Source organism: Panthera pardus, unplaced genomic scaffold (assembly GCF_024362965.1).
Source record: "Panthera pardus isolate Hobbes unplaced genomic scaffold, ASM2436296v1 HiC_scaffold_13, whole genome shotgun sequence".
NCBI classification, from domain to species: Eukaryota; Metazoa; Chordata; class Mammalia; order Carnivora; family Felidae; genus Panthera; species Panthera pardus.
The window spans coordinates 21,584,345-21,602,400 of record NW_026526688.1 but is presented as its reverse complement, the minus strand read 5'-3'; the positions used below and the strand labels follow the sequence as shown (position 1 = coordinate 21,602,400).

At 36.7% G+C, this 18,056-nt stretch overlaps 1 protein-coding gene across 5 annotated transcripts; it reads right to left on the bottom strand.

Annotated features, from left to right (window-relative positions):
- Window positions 1-885: 885 nt before the first annotated feature.
- Window positions 886-17,990, bottom strand: CNOT7 (CCR4-NOT transcription complex subunit 7). Of its 5 annotated transcripts, none has more exons than XM_019466744.2 (7): window positions 17,830-17,988; window positions 16,066-16,280; window positions 14,030-14,223; window positions 9,077-9,238; window positions 6,041-6,185; window positions 3,639-3,749; window positions 886-2,072 (listed from the first exon to the last, which is right to left on the bottom strand). In XM_019466744.2, the coding sequence occupies exons 2-7, from the start codon at window positions 16,180-16,182 to the stop codon at window positions 1,944-1,946; spliced, it is 858 nt and encodes a 285-aa protein (XP_019322289.1). In that variant the 5' UTR covers window positions 16,183-16,280; window positions 17,830-17,988; the 3' UTR covers window positions 886-1,943. The 5 variants fall into 5 exon arrangements, with proteins under 5 accessions (XP_019322289.1, XP_019322290.1, XP_019322291.1 ...); XM_019466745.2 differs by lacking the exon at window positions 17,830-17,988 and adding an exon at window positions 17,530-17,550; XM_019466746.2 differs by lacking the exon at window positions 9,077-9,238 and having other exon boundaries at window positions 17,830-17,990.
- Window positions 17,991-18,056: the final 66 nt, after the last annotated feature.

Sequence of the window (18,056 nt, the reverse complement as noted above, 5' to 3'; positions counted from 1 at the left end):
ATCAAAATAAGAGGAAACCAACCAGATTATCGGCTATATTGTGTCAGCTTTAAAAAGAAGCCACAGTAAATCATACCGAATGTACTCTTTCAGAATAAGAGTAAATGCATTCTTGGAAAGGAGATAAATACGAATTTTAACATCTAGTTGAGGTATTCGTAAAGAATAAGCCAACAGTGTTGCACTGCAGAAGGCTCAAGTAAGAGACTAATAATTAGCTATATTTAAAGAAGTTACTGAGCTCTGTTGCTCAAAAAAAAAAAAATCCCGCAAATATTTTTGAAAATCACCAGTCATCAACATATATAAGAAAACATTTCCGAAGCCTTTATTTACAAAAGCTTTAAAAACAAATAATACCCTCTGTTTTGCAAATAACGTTTTGTTTAAAAAGGACCACCCAGTTACAGCATTTTAATATCATGAATAAAGAATGTACAAAGGAAACAAACCAATGTGGCTAACATGTGGAGATTTGCTAGTATTACTGATTGAAATGTAGATAACACACATCGTAACTTGTAGTCTATCATTTCAGGGCAGAGTTAATGATTACCAAAATGTCTTCCTACACATGCTCTGGTCTGGTCACATATTCTGCATGGCTAAATATTTCACAGTCTCTCTTGTCAATATATATAAAATAGATTGCAAAGATATACACAAAAAAATAAACAAGCATTACACTCCTCAGGTCATTTTATTAGCTATATATAGCCATATATATACATACATACATACATACGTACATATATATATGTACATATGTACATATGTATATATATGTACATATATATATGTACGTATGTATGTATGTATGTATATATATGACTTTATATATAGAATATATTTTTGTATTTTGTTGTTGTGCACCAAATCTCTGCATTATTCATCTTTGTAACAACTATGAAAGCACAATTTTTTCTTCTTCTAATTTAATCTGGTACAAAATATACCTAAAGACTTGCTATCTTTGGACTTTAAAGAAACTGATTTGTGGAATCAACAAAGTAAGAGTGTCGTTAAGCATGGCTATACAATTATTTAAAAATTAAAAACAGGGTAAACAGTGACAGAATAAAAAGAAGCAGATCAAAGGGAAGTGTGCTATCATAAAATAACTGCAGCTTCAATATCTTGGATACCAGTTTCCTGGCAGACACTAAATATCCAATCACAAGGGATTGTTCCTGAAGGGTGTAAAGCTGGTTTGAAAAATTCTTCGGTCAGAGCAGCCTACACATGCCAATGAGACACTGACAGACACTAGATGTGCTTGGAAGATGAAACACTACGTACAGAAACAGCAGTTACTAAGCTCCTCAGTAGTTTTTTTGTCTTTTTTTTTTTTTTTTTTTTTTGTAGTCTTGCTGAATCAACCGTTTGCACAATGCGTGTGCTATTTCCATGGGTCAAAAACAAGTAAATACTGTATAAGATTGGCAGATGGTCATTTTTCCAGCTAAGAGCAAGAAAAGCCAAAATTTCTGATAAAACAGAGGATTTGAGTCAGAATCACTCTCTAAAGTGCAAAATTGATGGTCCACAATCTCAAAATAGCTAAAACTCCTGTAGAATGGAAGGGAGACATGAAACAGGGAAATAAATTACAGTCAGTGCTAGTTAATTTACGAAGGGGGAAAAACAAACCAAGCCCAAGCAGGTAAAGTTTATCAAAATACTCAATATGATGCAGCTTTCCCCACTCTCTGTCACACATGCCTGCTAACAAGTATATTAAGGCCAAATTTAACCTGAATGCTTTTCTAGTTATTAAGATCTGAGATAGGAATGGTCATACTAGTACTGGAAGGCAGAAAATAAAATGGGCTATGAAAGAAAAAAAAAATAGTATCATCTATCGTTCAAGGGATTCAACCAGAGATAAAACCTATATCCAAGCTTGTGTGTAGCTCAAATAAAAATAAAAGGACTATTTCATGTCATGACTGCTTGTTGGCTTCCTCTTCATATGCATTCCCTGTGCCATTCTGTACATAGGATGAACCAGAACCAAGGCCATACAAATGACCACAATATTTGGCATCATCAATATGATCTTCAAAGAACATCTAAAAAGGAATTTTGGGGGAAAAAAAAAAAAAGATAATTTTAACCAAAAGGTACCACTGGTAACTTATATTTCAGCAATGTAAGTACTGACTGTTCATTAACTAAAATGATAGCTCTTTCCTATGGTGCTCCTTTGAGGCCACACATTTCAAATTCAATGAGTAAGACTAATGTTCTCAAGAAGTACGGAGCTCAAAAGAAACCAAAGAAAAAGATTACAAAGACATGTATCAAATGTGTGTCTTTCCTATTAACATTTAGACCAATTTAATGAGAATTTGTCATCACGGGAAAACGGCAGGCATTTTTATTCCATTCAACAATTTAACAGTGAAAATGAATGAATATAGCCAATGATAGGAGAAAAAGTTTAGGCATCAGGCAAGTAGCCTTGTCTACATACAAGGCTGAGTTGGCTGAAAACAATCAAACCCTAAACATGTTTTGGACGGTAAAATCTGAACATTCACACTAGGTTACTATTCTTGAAGAAGCCAAGAAAAATAAAGATAACAAATTAGTAGCAGAGAATCCACCATTCACTGAACCATTAAGGTATTTCTAAAATGCGAAGCTGAAAATCCAAAAGGTTGTTTTAATTCCCTAATGTAGCACTGGGCAGAAGTACAAAACAAAGTATTTACTTGTCACGAATAGACATTCCAAATCACTTCTGAGTCAATACTTGGCAAACAACTATTACGCTATTATTAACACATTACTACAAAAGTTTTAAATTTCCAGATAGTTCTTAGTCAATTCTTTAGTGTCTAAGAAGATAGACTCAAAAGAATTCTACAGTTCTATTTTGCAAAAAGGAAAACTTTCTCTTCTTTGCATTTAATTTACAGTGAGGTATACCTGCGTAGATCACTTCATTACATAAACTAGGAGTAGACTTGGGTTCATTCAATCCCACTCTTCCATACCTAGCTTTGGTCTGTCTGTTGCCACTTCTAGGGCTCTGCTCAATTACGCTTTTTGACTCTACAACTACTTCAGATTTACTCAACCACTTGAGAATTCAGAACCTCTTGTCAGACTCAGTCTACTAAAAGCACTATATAAGCACTACCCTATAAATCCTCCAAGTGCTGAAAAAGGGCATAAGCAAATGGTGTTTTACTGGACAAGACAATGCTGGGGAAACCTAATGAACAGACTCCTGGACTCGGCAGAGCAGCACTGACGTGGTCTACAGAAAGAATGCTGGAGTTTGCCCACTAGTATTGTGTGTGAGACTCTGGACAAAAGTTACTAGCCTCTAGCTTCAGTTTTCTCATCTAAGAAATAGTATAGTTGGACCTACATGACTCCTAAAGTAGTTTAAATTGTTTCATTTTCCAGTCTATGAAGAACTCATCTGTTTTCATTTCATTCTGAACTACATTTCAAGAGGACTTATTTTTGAATACTTTCATTCAAGCGTGGTGGACACAACTTCCATGGTACCTCTAATTGTATCTTCATTTAATAACACTTATTGCCCAAAAACTTTTGCCATAAGATTTTTAATGTTCTCAACCTAACAACCAACTGAGAAAAAGGCACTGATGTCTTCATACTTCTCTCATTTTGAAAAAGGCCATTCCTGTGAGCAATGAATCAGATCCTGCTTGATGCTGTGGTCCTATCCGTTCCAGCTCTAACTGTTCAGCAACTTCCTGTAAACCACCCTAGAAGAAAGAAAACTTGTCTGTCAAAACAGAAACCGTACAATACCCAAATTCACACATTACATCACTTAGACACTGACCAAAATAGGAATGGACTTTAGCATGTAAAGATGGACCTCATGAAGATTAGAAAAAAGAGACTGTGAATTACAAATTATTCATTGAGTATGGGGGAAACTTCTGATTTAGTAGAAAATGAGATCCTAATTGGGAAAATTTATCTTCATCATATGCTTTAAGTCATGTGACAGGCAAGTAACTTTGCTGAAACTATGGGGGGAGAAGATCCTATACAAGGGAACAGGTATACTGGGGGACATTTATTAAGTACCTGCACAGTCAATCCATCCATCAATAGAAAACTGACCATCGGCAGCTCCTATCAAATTCTCTTAAGCTTCTTACCAGTCTCTAAATAGTTTCATCTAAATAATTTGTACAAAACAAAGCTGTTATAACTAGCCAAATCCTTAAAAATTCACTAAGTGCTTAATTACGGTTCTGTGAAAAAGAAGAGCATGCAGTTATATGTCCTTCGAAGGGTCTGCTAAATATCTGTTTATGATAATATTGCCAGGCTTAAAAAAGAAAGAGTGAAAAGAAGGAAGAGAAAAAGCACAGAGGAAGGAAGAGAGGGAAGCACAATAATGGGGGGAGAGTAGGAGGAGAGTAATGAAAGAAAGATCGGGTCAGACAACAAAAGCAGCACAAATTCCTACTAACCCTCCTCTGTTTCACAGCGTGAAACAGTGCCGTGCACAGACGGGACTTGCTTCTGTGCTAAAAATAACATGAGGATTAGGTATCATTAGCAGCTGCTTAGAAGGGCAACAGAATAGGGTCATTCAGCAAGGCTGACCGTAGGTCAAAAAGCACCTTTGTCGTTAACCTAAATTTAATACAGCAGCTCACATAGGGCATATTCAGAATTATCCGCTATGTGCAGAACTTTTCCAATATCGTACACACAGTGAGCAATAATTTCATTCTGTTCCTGAAAAGTGTCATTGTAGAGATACGTCAAATTTTAAAAAGCATTTCCAGAGCCAGATTAATGAACATTTAAAAAGCATTTCCAAAGCCAGATTAATGAACATGGCCATGAGGCCATGGATTCTCAGCAACTTTCGGGGGTGGACTGAGCTCCTACAGCAATAAGGCTATCCTGCTGCAACTTCACTAGAGTCACAGCTACAAGTCTCTTCAAACTGCACAGAATTCTGCTGCTCTTGGGTGCTACAAACATGAAGGAACCTTCCTTAAAAATGTCCCCAGTTATAGGCCGTATTCTGTAAAAAAGGAAGCAAACTTTGGCCAAAAGGCTACTTTTCTTCTGATTTTGAGTTCACTTGTCAAAAGCAAAGTTTCCTTACTCAGCTCCTAACTTATTTCTTTCTGGCTAAAAGTAAAGCTCTGAAAGTTTTTACCATCTCCTAAAAGTGTAACTTTATTTGCACTTCTAAAAACCTGGTAAGAAAATGTGATCAGCCTTCACGTAGGTTCTACGAAGCCACCACTTTACCGAAATGTGCTTTTCAGTTGCAGCTTAAATACAAACACCCCTGAAAAAAAATAAAGCCCATTCCCAAAATAAAGTTCATTCCCAAACGGAAGGAACTTCTACTTCTACTTCTTAAAGAAATGCTCCTTTGGGAAGAAGTTATTCACAAGTAACAAATTATTACACACACGTTCAGCAGGGTCAGGATGTAAGCTACTGTCTAGACAGGACCTACACATTTACTAGCACTTACCACTAACAACTTAACCTCTTTGGGGCCAGGAAAAACAAACAACAAAAAAAGCGACCTTTTTAGCCACATAAAGTAATCCTAGGAACATGATCCTATGACTAGACGCAACAAAATAATTTCTCTCCGAGCTGAAGGGAAAACTCTGTCACATTTACAGGTGCATGTTGATGGCCACCTCAGATTTATCTGGCATGGATAGATTATGTGCACGTTGGGCAGTAAGAACTTGCATCTTTGTGCATGAGAACTCACTAGCCCTCACATTTTCATGTAGGTTAGGATTTTCAATCTGGCAATGATGAAAATCTGACTCTTGGTTTGAATTTTGTTGAAAACTTATTCTGCCCCTATACTGAAGCTCTGAAAAGGGATTTCTTATGAATTATTTATGCAACAAATAGAATCAAATGACAAGATAATGTAATTGCACTTCAAAACTTAAAATATGGCTAAAAACATCCCAGGCTAGGATCTCATTTATCAGTCACTCGGTCTAAATCGTGTGTGCGTTACCGGTAAAGCCACTTGAAACCTTACTTTGAGATTTTTGCAGCTCTTCATGAGGTACTTCACATCATATATGACAGGAAAAAATAATCGAAGGATCTCAAAGAAGTCAAGTTCTTCTTCAGGCAAGTTAGAGTTGGTCAGGATTTTGATTAAATAGCCAAAGTCATAACCACTACAAAAGGGTTAAATACAGAACAGAGGCACGTAAATACCAGAGATGAAGAAAAATAATTTTTTTTCCCAATACAAATTTTAAGTGAGTCCCAACTGTAGTCAAAAAAGGAATCAACCAAAAAAATAAAAAAATGCACACAAGAATAACAGATACGTTTATAATGGTAACAGGAAAATACCATCATCTTACCAACAGTAATAAGAACATGTCACTTTCATTCAGAGATATCAATACACAGATCTATACTAGCATCCCGAGCCTGCAGTCACTAGATTACAATCTGATGACCTCTGAAAGGAGAATTCTTTTAGAAGGGTATCAAACCACCCATGGATGTCTCAAAAAAATTTAAGTAACTATGGAAGTGGAAAAACAAAGATGAATGGAAACCTGGCTAAAAAGGTCAAAAGGTAGAACTGGCAAAAAGATTACAAATCTTCCCATATTTTACATAAAGAGGTCATATACTTAAAAATCCAAAGAGTAATTCCCTAATGAAATATCTTATTTCCTTAAGTGACTTCATCAATCATCCTCTTCCCTCAAAATTCTGTTCCTATCTCATTATGACTCCTCAAGATACAATAAGGGAAATGCTGCAGATGGAAGAAGTAAAAGTAGTAAACACTGAGAACTGTTATCCAAAGAATAAAATACCAACTCCCACATTTTCAATCAAGATCTCCTATCTCAACTGTTTAACTTTTTCCACAGCTTTGTATCTCCCTACATTCCTGTGCCACAATTACACACCCTTTTTGGCCTGTCTACCTTTTCTTCAAGGACCTCTTATAGGATGCCTTCCCTGAAGAGACTAGCTCCCCGTGATTCCTTATACAGATTGTTTTCTTGTACTACCCTTTAAAATACATGTATTGTGTTTTCCACTAGTCTGGTAGGAATCACATTTTAAAATATATCTTTAAAAAATCTTTTATTTCACATAGTTGGAACTCAGTAAATATTTGATGAGAGATGCTATTAACATATCTTGTGGGGGGATACAAACAAAATTTCTATTTAATGTTCAGAATTATTTCTAATTTTAAAAGAAGGAAGTTTTACCATTGAAGACCACTAATGAATACCGACAGCAGAAACCTTTACATTTCTGGTAATTGGCAAGGAGGTAACTGCTATCTAACTAAATATAAGTCAATACAGCGTTTACTGCTAGTAAAAGATTATATTAAAATTTGGAATTTATAAATTTCTTAAACTAGTCTTTATCTCCTAGAAATAGGCTAGAATGTGAAGAAAACAGTTAATGACATTTAGAATAAAATCTGGACAAATACCAGAGTCTAATTTAGACTCCACACTCTAAGAAGACATGAACCCTTTCTGGTTTTGTTCATTTCAATATGCCTACTGCCTAACACACAGTATTTTCTCAGAGTACTTTTTGAATCAAAGAATAGATCATATACAGCAAAAGGACATGACGATGCTTTCTAGTCATGACCATAAAAGTAAAAAAAAAAAAAAAAAGAACTGAAAAAACATTCCTCAAATTAACAAAGACTTGGGTCTGGTCTCCCGAGGTAGAGGCTCAAATGGAGAAGAGAGAACAGGTAAGAAATGGCATGTTCAATACCCCCAACTCAAAAATTACTGCTTAGTACTATAGCAGAGTTTACAATATGAATACTCCTTCACCAAAGTCATTCCACACAAACCAGAGCTAGAAATTCTAAAGCACACAGGAGACTCTGACTTTTTAAAAATATGTGTGAAATGAACCCAATGTAAGAATATTAATGTCTGCATAATACAATCCTTTTTAAAGACATAGCTAAAGTCAAAGAAAATCATTCCCAAGGCCACTTTTACTCCCTGGCTTCCAGTTTAATTTAGTTCACCTAGATAGGAAAACTCTTTGTCTTATCTGGAAGTCTGTTTGTACAAAATGAACTAATTCCCTTCCTAGAAATTCTCTTCAACGATCCAGTTTTATAATAACAAAGAATTAAAAATGACCATTTATTGAGAATTTACTGTGTGCAAAGCTTTTAACCAGATGCTCAAAATATGTTATTATTGATCATTAAAACAAGATATTTATCTAGATGATGTCTTACTGATCACTCTATTTGAAAAAAAAATTAAAATCCACCACACCCACCCACCCCTAGCATTCTCTTCGCTTTTTTCTTCATAGCACTTATTAACATCTAACAAACCACAATATAAATTTCTTCATTTTAAAAAATTGCCAACTCCCATCAGAATATAAACTTCATGAGGATGAGGATTTTGGTCTGTTTTATTCACAGCTTAATTCCTAGAATTTTACATCACTGTGCTTGGCACTGGTCTGGTAAGCATTAAATAATTTTTTAACAAGTGGTTTTGTTCTTTAATTTTTTTCATGTTTATTTGCTTCTGAGGAGAGAGACAGCGCGTGAGCAGGGGAAGGGGCAGGGAGAGAGAGGGAGATCCAGAATCCGAAGCTGTCAGCACAGAGCCCGATGTGGGGCTCGAACCCACAAGCCATGAGATGACCTGAGCGGAAATCGGATGCTCAACCAACTGAGCCACCCAGGCGCCCCAGGAATGGTTTCATTCTAAGGCTCAGAAATGTTAAATAACTCTTGGTAACACTGGTTCCAAATGGCACTGCTGGATTTAAACCAAGATCTACTTTTCCAGCCTTACTCTTCCCACTATGCCATACCGTCGCTCTCATAGGCAAAAACGAATCACGTATCTTTACATTAAACCTTAAGGAGACCGACATTAGCTTCTTAAAAGAGGAGACTGCTATGTGGCAGCCAATTCCTTGTGGTATTAAGCCTGAAATTGCTGAAACAGTGACCCACACCAGGTGTGAAGCAGCTAGGAAATAAACGCAAGCACAAATGCCATTTTCAGTGCAATCTTTTTACCTATGAAATGATAACCATTTGACCCCTTCGCAGAGGACCACTCCCGATGTCATAAGAAGTTCCGCGAAGTACTGGGTCTCAATTCCTTCCTCCTCATGTTTCTTAAACTGGATGCCAGATGTTGTTAGTAGCTCTATAGAGTCCTGGGCATACATGTCCTCCCTGGCAGGAGAAAAAGAAAGACAACCTTCAAAAGTGCCATTCTTCAAACAAACTGGTTTTCTCCCACTTACATCCAACAGCTATGGGGCCAGAAAGAACAAAACAGAAGATTGGCTTGGGTCCAATTATTCCAGTGCTTCACAGATATGAAGGAAAATACAATTTAAATGTGAAGATTATTATTTTAGAAAAGTATTCAGTAAAGCCTCATTCAGAAACAGTCCAAGGGGGAGATTTTAATCTTCACTACAGCTCAATTTCACTAGCCTTTCACAAGTTAAATAAATTTAGCTGAGTTTGAAAAAAAAGGTCTTCTACTCACCAGGGGCTACCACTCAAAGTAAAAGACATGTTCTTTTCAGGGGCTTTCAGTCTCAGCAGCCTTTTTTATTGCTGCCAGATGGAGCTGTAGCCACAGGGGTGACAGCCTGTATCCATCTCCTATGCTCCCAGCAGCACCAGAAAGGAGACCAAGAGGAAAATATCTGATGTGGCTAAGTTAAAACTACATTCCAATGGCAAGAAAAAGGAGATCCCTTCCCTCACTAACGATGAGCCATTCAAACGGCTCCAACAACCAGTAAAAGATTTAAAATGAAAGGCTTTGCTGTAACAGCAATAATTTCTTCTAACAATCTTAATCCTAGAAAATTACCTTCCAAAAATCAAGCCAGGAAATCTAAACATAAACCAATCCTTCAAGATTTTACTTAAGCCAAGAAGAAATCTCTAATTTCTAAGTACGAACACATACGTATCCAAAATGTTAAAGGATCAAAACAAAGGTACAGGTTTCGGAAAATACATGAAAAGTATCTTGTGCAATAAATTTTTATTTATTTTTTAGTTGCAAGAATACTGGTTTCTATCACTTTATTAAAAGCTTTAAGAAAACTAATTAACCCCCCCCCCCAAAAAAAAAACACACAAAACATTACACTTAGGTGAAAAGTATTCTTATGGTCTATTCTGTAGAAATCAGTTTGCTTCTAAATGTCTTTGAAAAATAACACAACAAAATGTGTACAGATGACAGATGGTAACTACACTTATTGTGGTGACAGAATTGTCAAATCACTACATTATGCACCTGCAATCAGTATATCATTGTATGTGAACTATACCTTAATATAAACATTTTTAAAAAATAGCAAAAGTAGTCACTGAAACATTTAAAAAAGGGGGGAACCGCAATCATCACTTTATGTCAAAATTTCTATCTGAATAAATCTACCACAAAGTTTTTTCATTAAACAGCAGATATTATTGGCCTTATTACACTAAAAATGTGTACCTTGTGGAGCCTTGGTGGCTCCCTCAGTTACGAATCCAACTCTTGGTTTCAGGTCAAGTCACGATCTCATGGTTCATGGGACTGAGCCCTAAGTCGGGCTCTGTGCTGACAGCACGGAGCCTGCTTGGGATCCTCTCTCTCTGCCCCTCCCTGCACTCGCATGTGTGCTCTCAGAATAAGTAAATAAAAAATAATCCTAAAAAATAAATATACGTACTCTAAACAACTAACATCCCACTCATCAACCTCTGACGCTTGCAAGGAGAGGCATGCTTTAGCAAATTATAATCAACCAAAATCATCTCTTTTTTTCTGTATAATTCACACAATTCAGATTAAGTTAATGTAGTGTCATTTAATTTCTTTGGATAAGTATTTTAAAATTTGGAACCTATTTTATGTTTTATAATGCCCAACTCATTAGAGAGAAAGCTGGAAGTTCCATACAGGTAGACTAATAAATCTCTAAATAGGATGAAGAAAATTTCTTGTTGGTAAGGGAAGCTTCATAATTGCTACAACTCAATTCTCCAAATCAACAGACTGTCCCTTTCCCACAGTATCCATTTCAAGTTTTGAAATCATTCCCCACCCTCAAAAATCCCAGTAAGCATAGAAAAATATTAAAATATGCAAATCTCAAGAAAGTAGTTAAAATACAGTCTAGTCAAAACTGTAAGAACTGCTGCAGGTGCAGGGTTGGCTTACTGATTACAGCAATCTGTTCAGAACAACAATGAACAGTAATGTCATTTCTCCTAACACTATCAAAGTTTAAGGTGGCAAAATAGCCAGTTTTAATAACTGAACAGGAATGAAAAGTCATGTACCAATCTCTAAAAAAGGTTTTCCCAAAAAGCAGATACAAGGCTACTCATCTCAAATAATATCCTAAAAACAGAAACTAGCTTAACTAGGTATGTTAAATTCAATAAATATCTATCTTTTCACCATTTTTTCAAAGCAGGCTCCATGCTCAACGTGGGGCTTGAACTCATGACTCCGAGATCAAGAGGCACATCCTCTACTGACTGAGCAAACCAGGTGCCCCTACTTTTTTGACATACCTACAAGTATAAACTTAACCTACTACACAAATTCACAATTTTAAACACAGCAGATTAAAGATTCAATTTGGAAATGCCTTCCAACCTCAATCATTCCTGGTTCAACATGTATTTTACATTTTAAAACATGCATACTTTAATATTTAAGCTTACACTAAAATGAGCAAAGGCAAACTAGAATACAGATTGTCACAAGTACACAGAGGGTTATTAGACTTAATATTTAAGTTTAGTAACCAAGAACACATAATACGCTCTAAAAATCTGCAAAGGCTACCTGAAAGACACTAGGAAGAGCCTGCATGTCCACACCTGACAACTGCTCTTTTGCTTTCAAATGCCTGTGCACTATCTGTCAAACAAAATCAAAACCACCCTGTTTGATTCTGCTGTCCTGTCTACTTACGGTGGTCTCTATTTGTCCTTTTCACTGCCACTTTGCTTAAATGAATTATCACCTTCCTTTCTGTTGCCACTGAACCCACAATCTCCTATAACCTCTACTACACTATTAAAATGATTCTCTCAAATACCAAGAATTACCATAACCATCAAATTGATGACTTTTTAGAAATTCGTTCCCATCTCCTTTGAGAGAGCTTTTCTTCTGCACAGCTCGTCAGTATCTCATTTCATTTGTCATTCTAGGTATCAACTCCAAATTCAGTTTGGAGAGAATTCCCATACACTGATCATTATCTAACAATTCTGACTCTCAGACTTTGGCAGGTGGAGAGCAGACAGCCAAGTTACAGGAACGCTAAGTTATAAAGACCCCGAGCAACTTTCCTCAACACTATATCCCTGATGCCTAGCACAGCTGACACATCTAGGCACTCAATAAAAAAAGTCAATTTTCATCTTTCTTTAAAATATCCAAGATTCTATTCATGGTACTCTATCTCCACATTAGGTAGTCCCAGGTTTACCTTCCAATTAATCGGTTCTACTTAAATAACATGATTCACTATATTCTTCTCCTTCAACTTCTCAGACATTAACATTAGTATACATGGAATAAATTAGTATAAATTTGATAACAAGCAGCCCTCTCTGTATAAGAAAAAAAGTCCTTCAAAGATTGCAATAAGGCAGTTGTTATTATGACAAAGATGTTTCTAAAAAAGGAAAATGTCAATTTTACCAAAATTAAGACAGGGAAGGGTTACTTCCTACTCATGTATTTGCATCACAACAATAACTTAGTTAAAAAACAATGTCCTAATGATCAGCTTGGGGAAAAAGTAACATGGAACAAATGAAATGGCTAAGAACTAATTTTAAAAACAGTTATCTTTTGTAGTACTTGTAAAAGATTATTACCAGTTTGAATAGACAGGAGTACTTTTTACCCTTGAGAAGGTTCTGGCATACATTATGAAATCCAACAAAGTAAAACAAAGAGTGAGGCTAAACATTATGTAATTAGAAGTCATAGTATACCACTGACCCTACACTCTAAAATCACCAGCCCTGCTTTTTAGATCTGATATGCTAACTATCAGATTATTGTACAGACAACGGGAGGTTCTTACACTGGCAGTACCATTAAATGTCCCACAGCTTCTTTTACTATTTTTTAAACCAGATATAAGATCATATTACGCAAGTACAAGCTGTCAAACAGAAGGATATACTAGAGTATCGTAACTTAGTAAGAACATATTAAACATTTCCCCACCTCACACTAAGTTTGTAAACAATCTGCCCTCACCCAACACCACTCTAAACTTCCCTAAGCTATCAAGACTACTCTTACAAATGATACAGAAGTACTACAAGTAAGGAAACTGGGTTTTAACCTAAATCTTGAGTCAGAATTCAGATTCTAGATTCAGAATACTGCAGATTCTGAACTGTTTCTGAAAGAAATACCAAGTTCAAGGATACCTTTCTCTCTCCAATAGGTAAGCTACGAGAGGTTTTTTTGGGCTGATCTGGGACTATATTATATAACACCGATTTCACCGGAAAATGCACCCAAGTTTCCAAGAAATGTCTTACTACTTTTAACATGTAATCAATTCATAAACTGGAGTTTGACTGTAATAAAAATCTCTTCACAGGGATAACCACTACAACAAAGATATACATTTCAAACTGCGCACAAAGTTTAAAAGTAAAACTAATGCAACGTTATTTTTTCTATCAAGAAGTATGTTCAATACCCAAGGTTTTCCAAATTTCAAAAAAAGTGGTAGTCATACTTTTCAAATAACATCTCTATAATTCAAAGTATTTGAATATTAAGTCTCCTGTATCCTAATTTTTTTGTCCCATAAGAAATCTAATCTTTTGAATTTTAAGCTTTAAATATTTATAGGATAACTGAGCCAAATTCAGTTAGCATTTCATTCACCATACATGAGGGAAATCAGTTTCTACAATTAAGCTAAAAAAAAGTTTGGGTTATATTTATTTCCCACTTACGTCAAATTAAATTTAAAATTAAACTGCCAAGTTGAAGTTCCTGGAGGGTATTCTCCTTGCTCATTCATAAATGTCAGTCCTAGCTGAATTATCTTTAACAAGTCTACATTACATCGCAATAGTTGGTACTGATAGTCAGCATTGCTCCTGAATTCTCCAATAGGTCTTGCAACCACACCTGGAAACTCGGTATCCTGTAAAATAGTTTTAAGATTCATTATTTACTAAATGGTCAAAACCACAATCCACAGATTGTTAGAATAAATCATTTTTGGTACAAGTCAAAGAATCCCATTCTAGAGAATATTCTATACATTCATATTCAATTACAAATTACCTTTTAACTATGAAAATTGTTACTTTTTAAAACCGTAAAACTCTACAAATTTAATGGCTTTTTTTAATATTAAATATCACATCCATAAAAAATTACTACATATAAGATATGAATGCTCAACGCAACCAAGTACTCTATTCCCAAGGAAAAGGAAAAAATCATACATTCATGTTTTTCAAGGAGTATGTGAAACTATGCCCGCAGAATGCTAGCATTAAAATCAATGAAGAACTGGTTAATAAAAATGGAAAATTCATCACACTCTCCAATTGTTTCTCTCAGACAAGGTCTGTCTAAACACCAAAACCCTGTCCCTTCTTGGGCTAAGACAGTACTCCGTCTTTATACTCTAGGGAAAGCATGTCATCAAAAACTGCATGATAGCCACTTATTCTTGTAGCATGTTATCATGTCTCTATTTTGTGGGACTTAAAAAAAAAAAACCATTTCTAATTATGGGTAAATACACCTTTATTAAATAGGTTATATGTGTTCACTCAAATATTTGTTTTTTTACCAGTCAACCTGCCCCTACACACACAAACGCATTTATTTATTTGCATTAAAAATACTGAGAAGAGGATACTATCATACATCACTTTAGTTTTAAAACTCAAACTGAAAACCTAAGAAAAAATCTGAATATCAAGTCCCTAAGAAACAGTAAAGAAATTAAAACCTCTCTAAATTTAGTCCAACTCAACAACCACTTTACTGGACGCTATGTGTTATGCTGTGTGTGTTGTGAGGATGACTAAGAGAATAACCCATTGTTCACAGAACTTACAATCTAGAAAACAGTACAATAACTAACATATGGACAAGATACAGTAGTAAAGCAGCAAAACTAACTGAATAGACGATCTAGGTAGATTGAATAATAAATGCAAAAGCAGAGATGCTTAACAGCACAGTGTGTTCATGCAACTCCAATGATGATTCAAACAACAAGAACAAGAAAAAACCACAGGTCAGTAATATTTCACTGGGAGATCTTTTTTTTTTTTTTTTTCAGAAAGACATGCAGGAGCTCCCAAGCTTTTGAGTGCGGTGCTCATCTGGTATTATCAGTTAGCCTTAGTGTTGCTAGGAGCTGAACTGGCACTCACAGCTAGGTTCTACTGTTCTGCTGAATATAAACAGTTTCACACTTTAACACCAGGCAAGACCACTCTAATCATGACTGAACACAGACAAAAACATAAACATTGTCCAAACCACAAAACTGATCAAACATTCTTCTACCTTGGCTAATATAAGTAACCGCTGCTTCTTTATAGCTTTAGTCTCACTCTAGTCTTCTCTCATTCTAGTTTGGCCTTATTAAGATACCCTGTCACAAAATTATCCCAGCTTCCCAACAGCATCCAATTCAGAGCAAGGCCCTGCTTCCTTAATCCTTAAAGCCACCTGACACAAGCCCAAATCCTGTAAGTCTTTTCTAACACTCTTACTCAAATGTCCCATGGTTCCAGTGGTATGCATTTTCCCTCACTGCAATGAGTAATAAACCCAATTTGTCCCATTGCAGATGTGTTCCAGGTGATCTGTGGCTGGACGAAATGGACAAAATTTCTTTTTATAATTAAATTAAGCCCTAAAAAAAAAAAAAATCAACCAGATGGGTTGAATTCAAGACTTTTCAAAACCCTCTTCCCCTCTTATAAGAAACATTTTAAGGATTTGATCAAAGGCCTACCATAGCAACATAATTGTATTTTCGGATAACTTGACGAATTTTCTTCATCTCTTCATCCAGGTTGCAAGCCCAAACTTCACAAATTCTTTGGCTATGATCTACAGTTGCTGCTGGCATAGTGAGGGCACAAGAAGTCTAGATGCCAAGCATCAAAATGTTATACTTGATTGAAGATTTGTTTGTTTCATAAAATACTGTATCCTTTATTTTTGTACCTGTCAAAATAAAAACCAAAATAAAAACCAGCAATATCAGAAATCTGAATCACAGACTAATTGAGTTGATACAAATCTAAAAGATTATTTATTCGAAGTCTTTGACTCATATGTAAATCAGTTTGGGAAGTGACTTGTCTAAAAGCACATAACTAATCGGTAAGGAAAAAAGGACCACAACATAGGTTTTCTGGTTCTAATATCAATGTTAAGTAAAAACAGTATTTTTTTATGTCTACATACTAGTCATTTTTAAAAACTTTCCATTAATTGAAGACTGCTTTGAATTCAACTCACTCCCTGGATAAAATTTTATAAAGACATCCATTTCCAGATAAAAAATGAAAAGCTAAATACTGATACACATGTGACAAGATCAGATGTCACTAGGAAAACTGTAGTGTTTGCTTTTACTAATAGAACATTCAAAATCTGATTTGATTACAAAATCTACTTTACTGGCATTTATTCAAGTCAGATTGGAAGGGACTTTTTAGTAAACCAACAACAACGAAAACAAACAAAATCTATCTGAAAAATAACTAATAGCCACAGAAACTATTTGAATGTCCATAACTGCAGGAAGGAAAAAGAGAGGGACCAATAGAGAATATGCATTTCAAATTGTTTCTAATTTCCTAAAACCACAGCATTTTTTTCCCCTGGTTACCAAACACACATCTCACGTTTTTGGTCCATAAACACAGTATCACAGTACATAATGATAGAGTACAGACCAACATTTTGATTTGGGGACAGGAAAATTACAAATGCTCCTTAATTTTTTCACAGTAGTTTGAAAAATCCTAACAAACAAGGGTAAGAAAGGGAATTATGATCGCCCCCTCCCACCCCCGCCAACATTTCAGTCACAAATGTAACCTGGACTGCTGCAAGAACAGAAAACTAAAGATCCAGGGAACCCCCCGCTCCTATATTACCCTCCCCCTCCGCTAAACACACACACCCACCCAGCCAGCCACACACACACACACACACACACACACACACTTCAGCAAGACCCTGTGGCTTAACAATGCTTTCAATCCACCTCTCTCTCTCTACAACAATTCCAGAAGCCCCGAGGAGGCACCAGAGGCCTTCTCATTACTGGATAGAATCTCCGTACTGCAGCCTCCCAAAGAAACGAGAGAACAGCACAGAGGCATTCAAGTCATAGATAACTCTCTTCCCTGGCAGAGGGCCAGTGTGAAGGTGCTTGATAACCATTTACTGGAGCCAGACTGACTCCAAAGAACTGTTGCGAGAAGAAATACGAGGAGCTGAGGATCTAGGCCACCGCCCTCCACTCCCAATTTCCGTCCAACAGCGTCGAAGCCCCAGGTACAAAGCCTTTACGTCATCACCCCGCGCCACCCCCTTGACATACCCTCAGTCCGTTACCCTGCCCCCTTCCACCCGCCGCCTAGCTCTTTCCTTCGCCTGCCGCGTTCCAGCTGGCGCCATCTCTCACCCTCTCCGGTTCATCGTTCCCGCCCCCTCTCGATTTCCCCAATCCGCCCCTCCCCCCGGCAGACGCAAGATCTACTTGTGTCGCTGAGCTCGCGCTCCTCCTCCTCCTCCTCGCCATAGAGACAGCAACCAGCGGCGGTGGCGGTGGCGGTAGCGGCGGCAGCAGCGGGTGCCCCATAGACACCTCGCGCCCAGCAAGGGGGAAAGGGGAGCCGGGGCTGCGTCGCTCCGTGCTGCGCCGTCGCTTCTCGCACGTCCTGGCGGGGGCGCTAGGTGATGACGCGCCACGCAAAGGGGGCGGAG

What these genes read in the sequence shown, in the direction of transcription:
- CNOT7 (XM_019466744.2), bottom strand. Translation starts at nt 16,182, where the DNA reads ATGCCAGCAGCAACTGTAGATCATAGCCAAAGAATTTGTGAAGTTTGG. An exon ending in AATACAATTATGTTGCTATG is followed by an intron (nt 14,224 to 16,065) that starts GTAGGCCTTTGA and finishes ACTATTTTACAG; the next exon opens with GATACCGAGTTTCCAGGTGT. An exon ending in AGAGCTGCAAAAATCTCAAA is followed by an intron (nt 3,750 to 6,040) that starts GTAAGGTTTCAA and finishes TCTTTCTTCTAG; the next exon opens with GGTGGTTTACAGGAAGTTGC.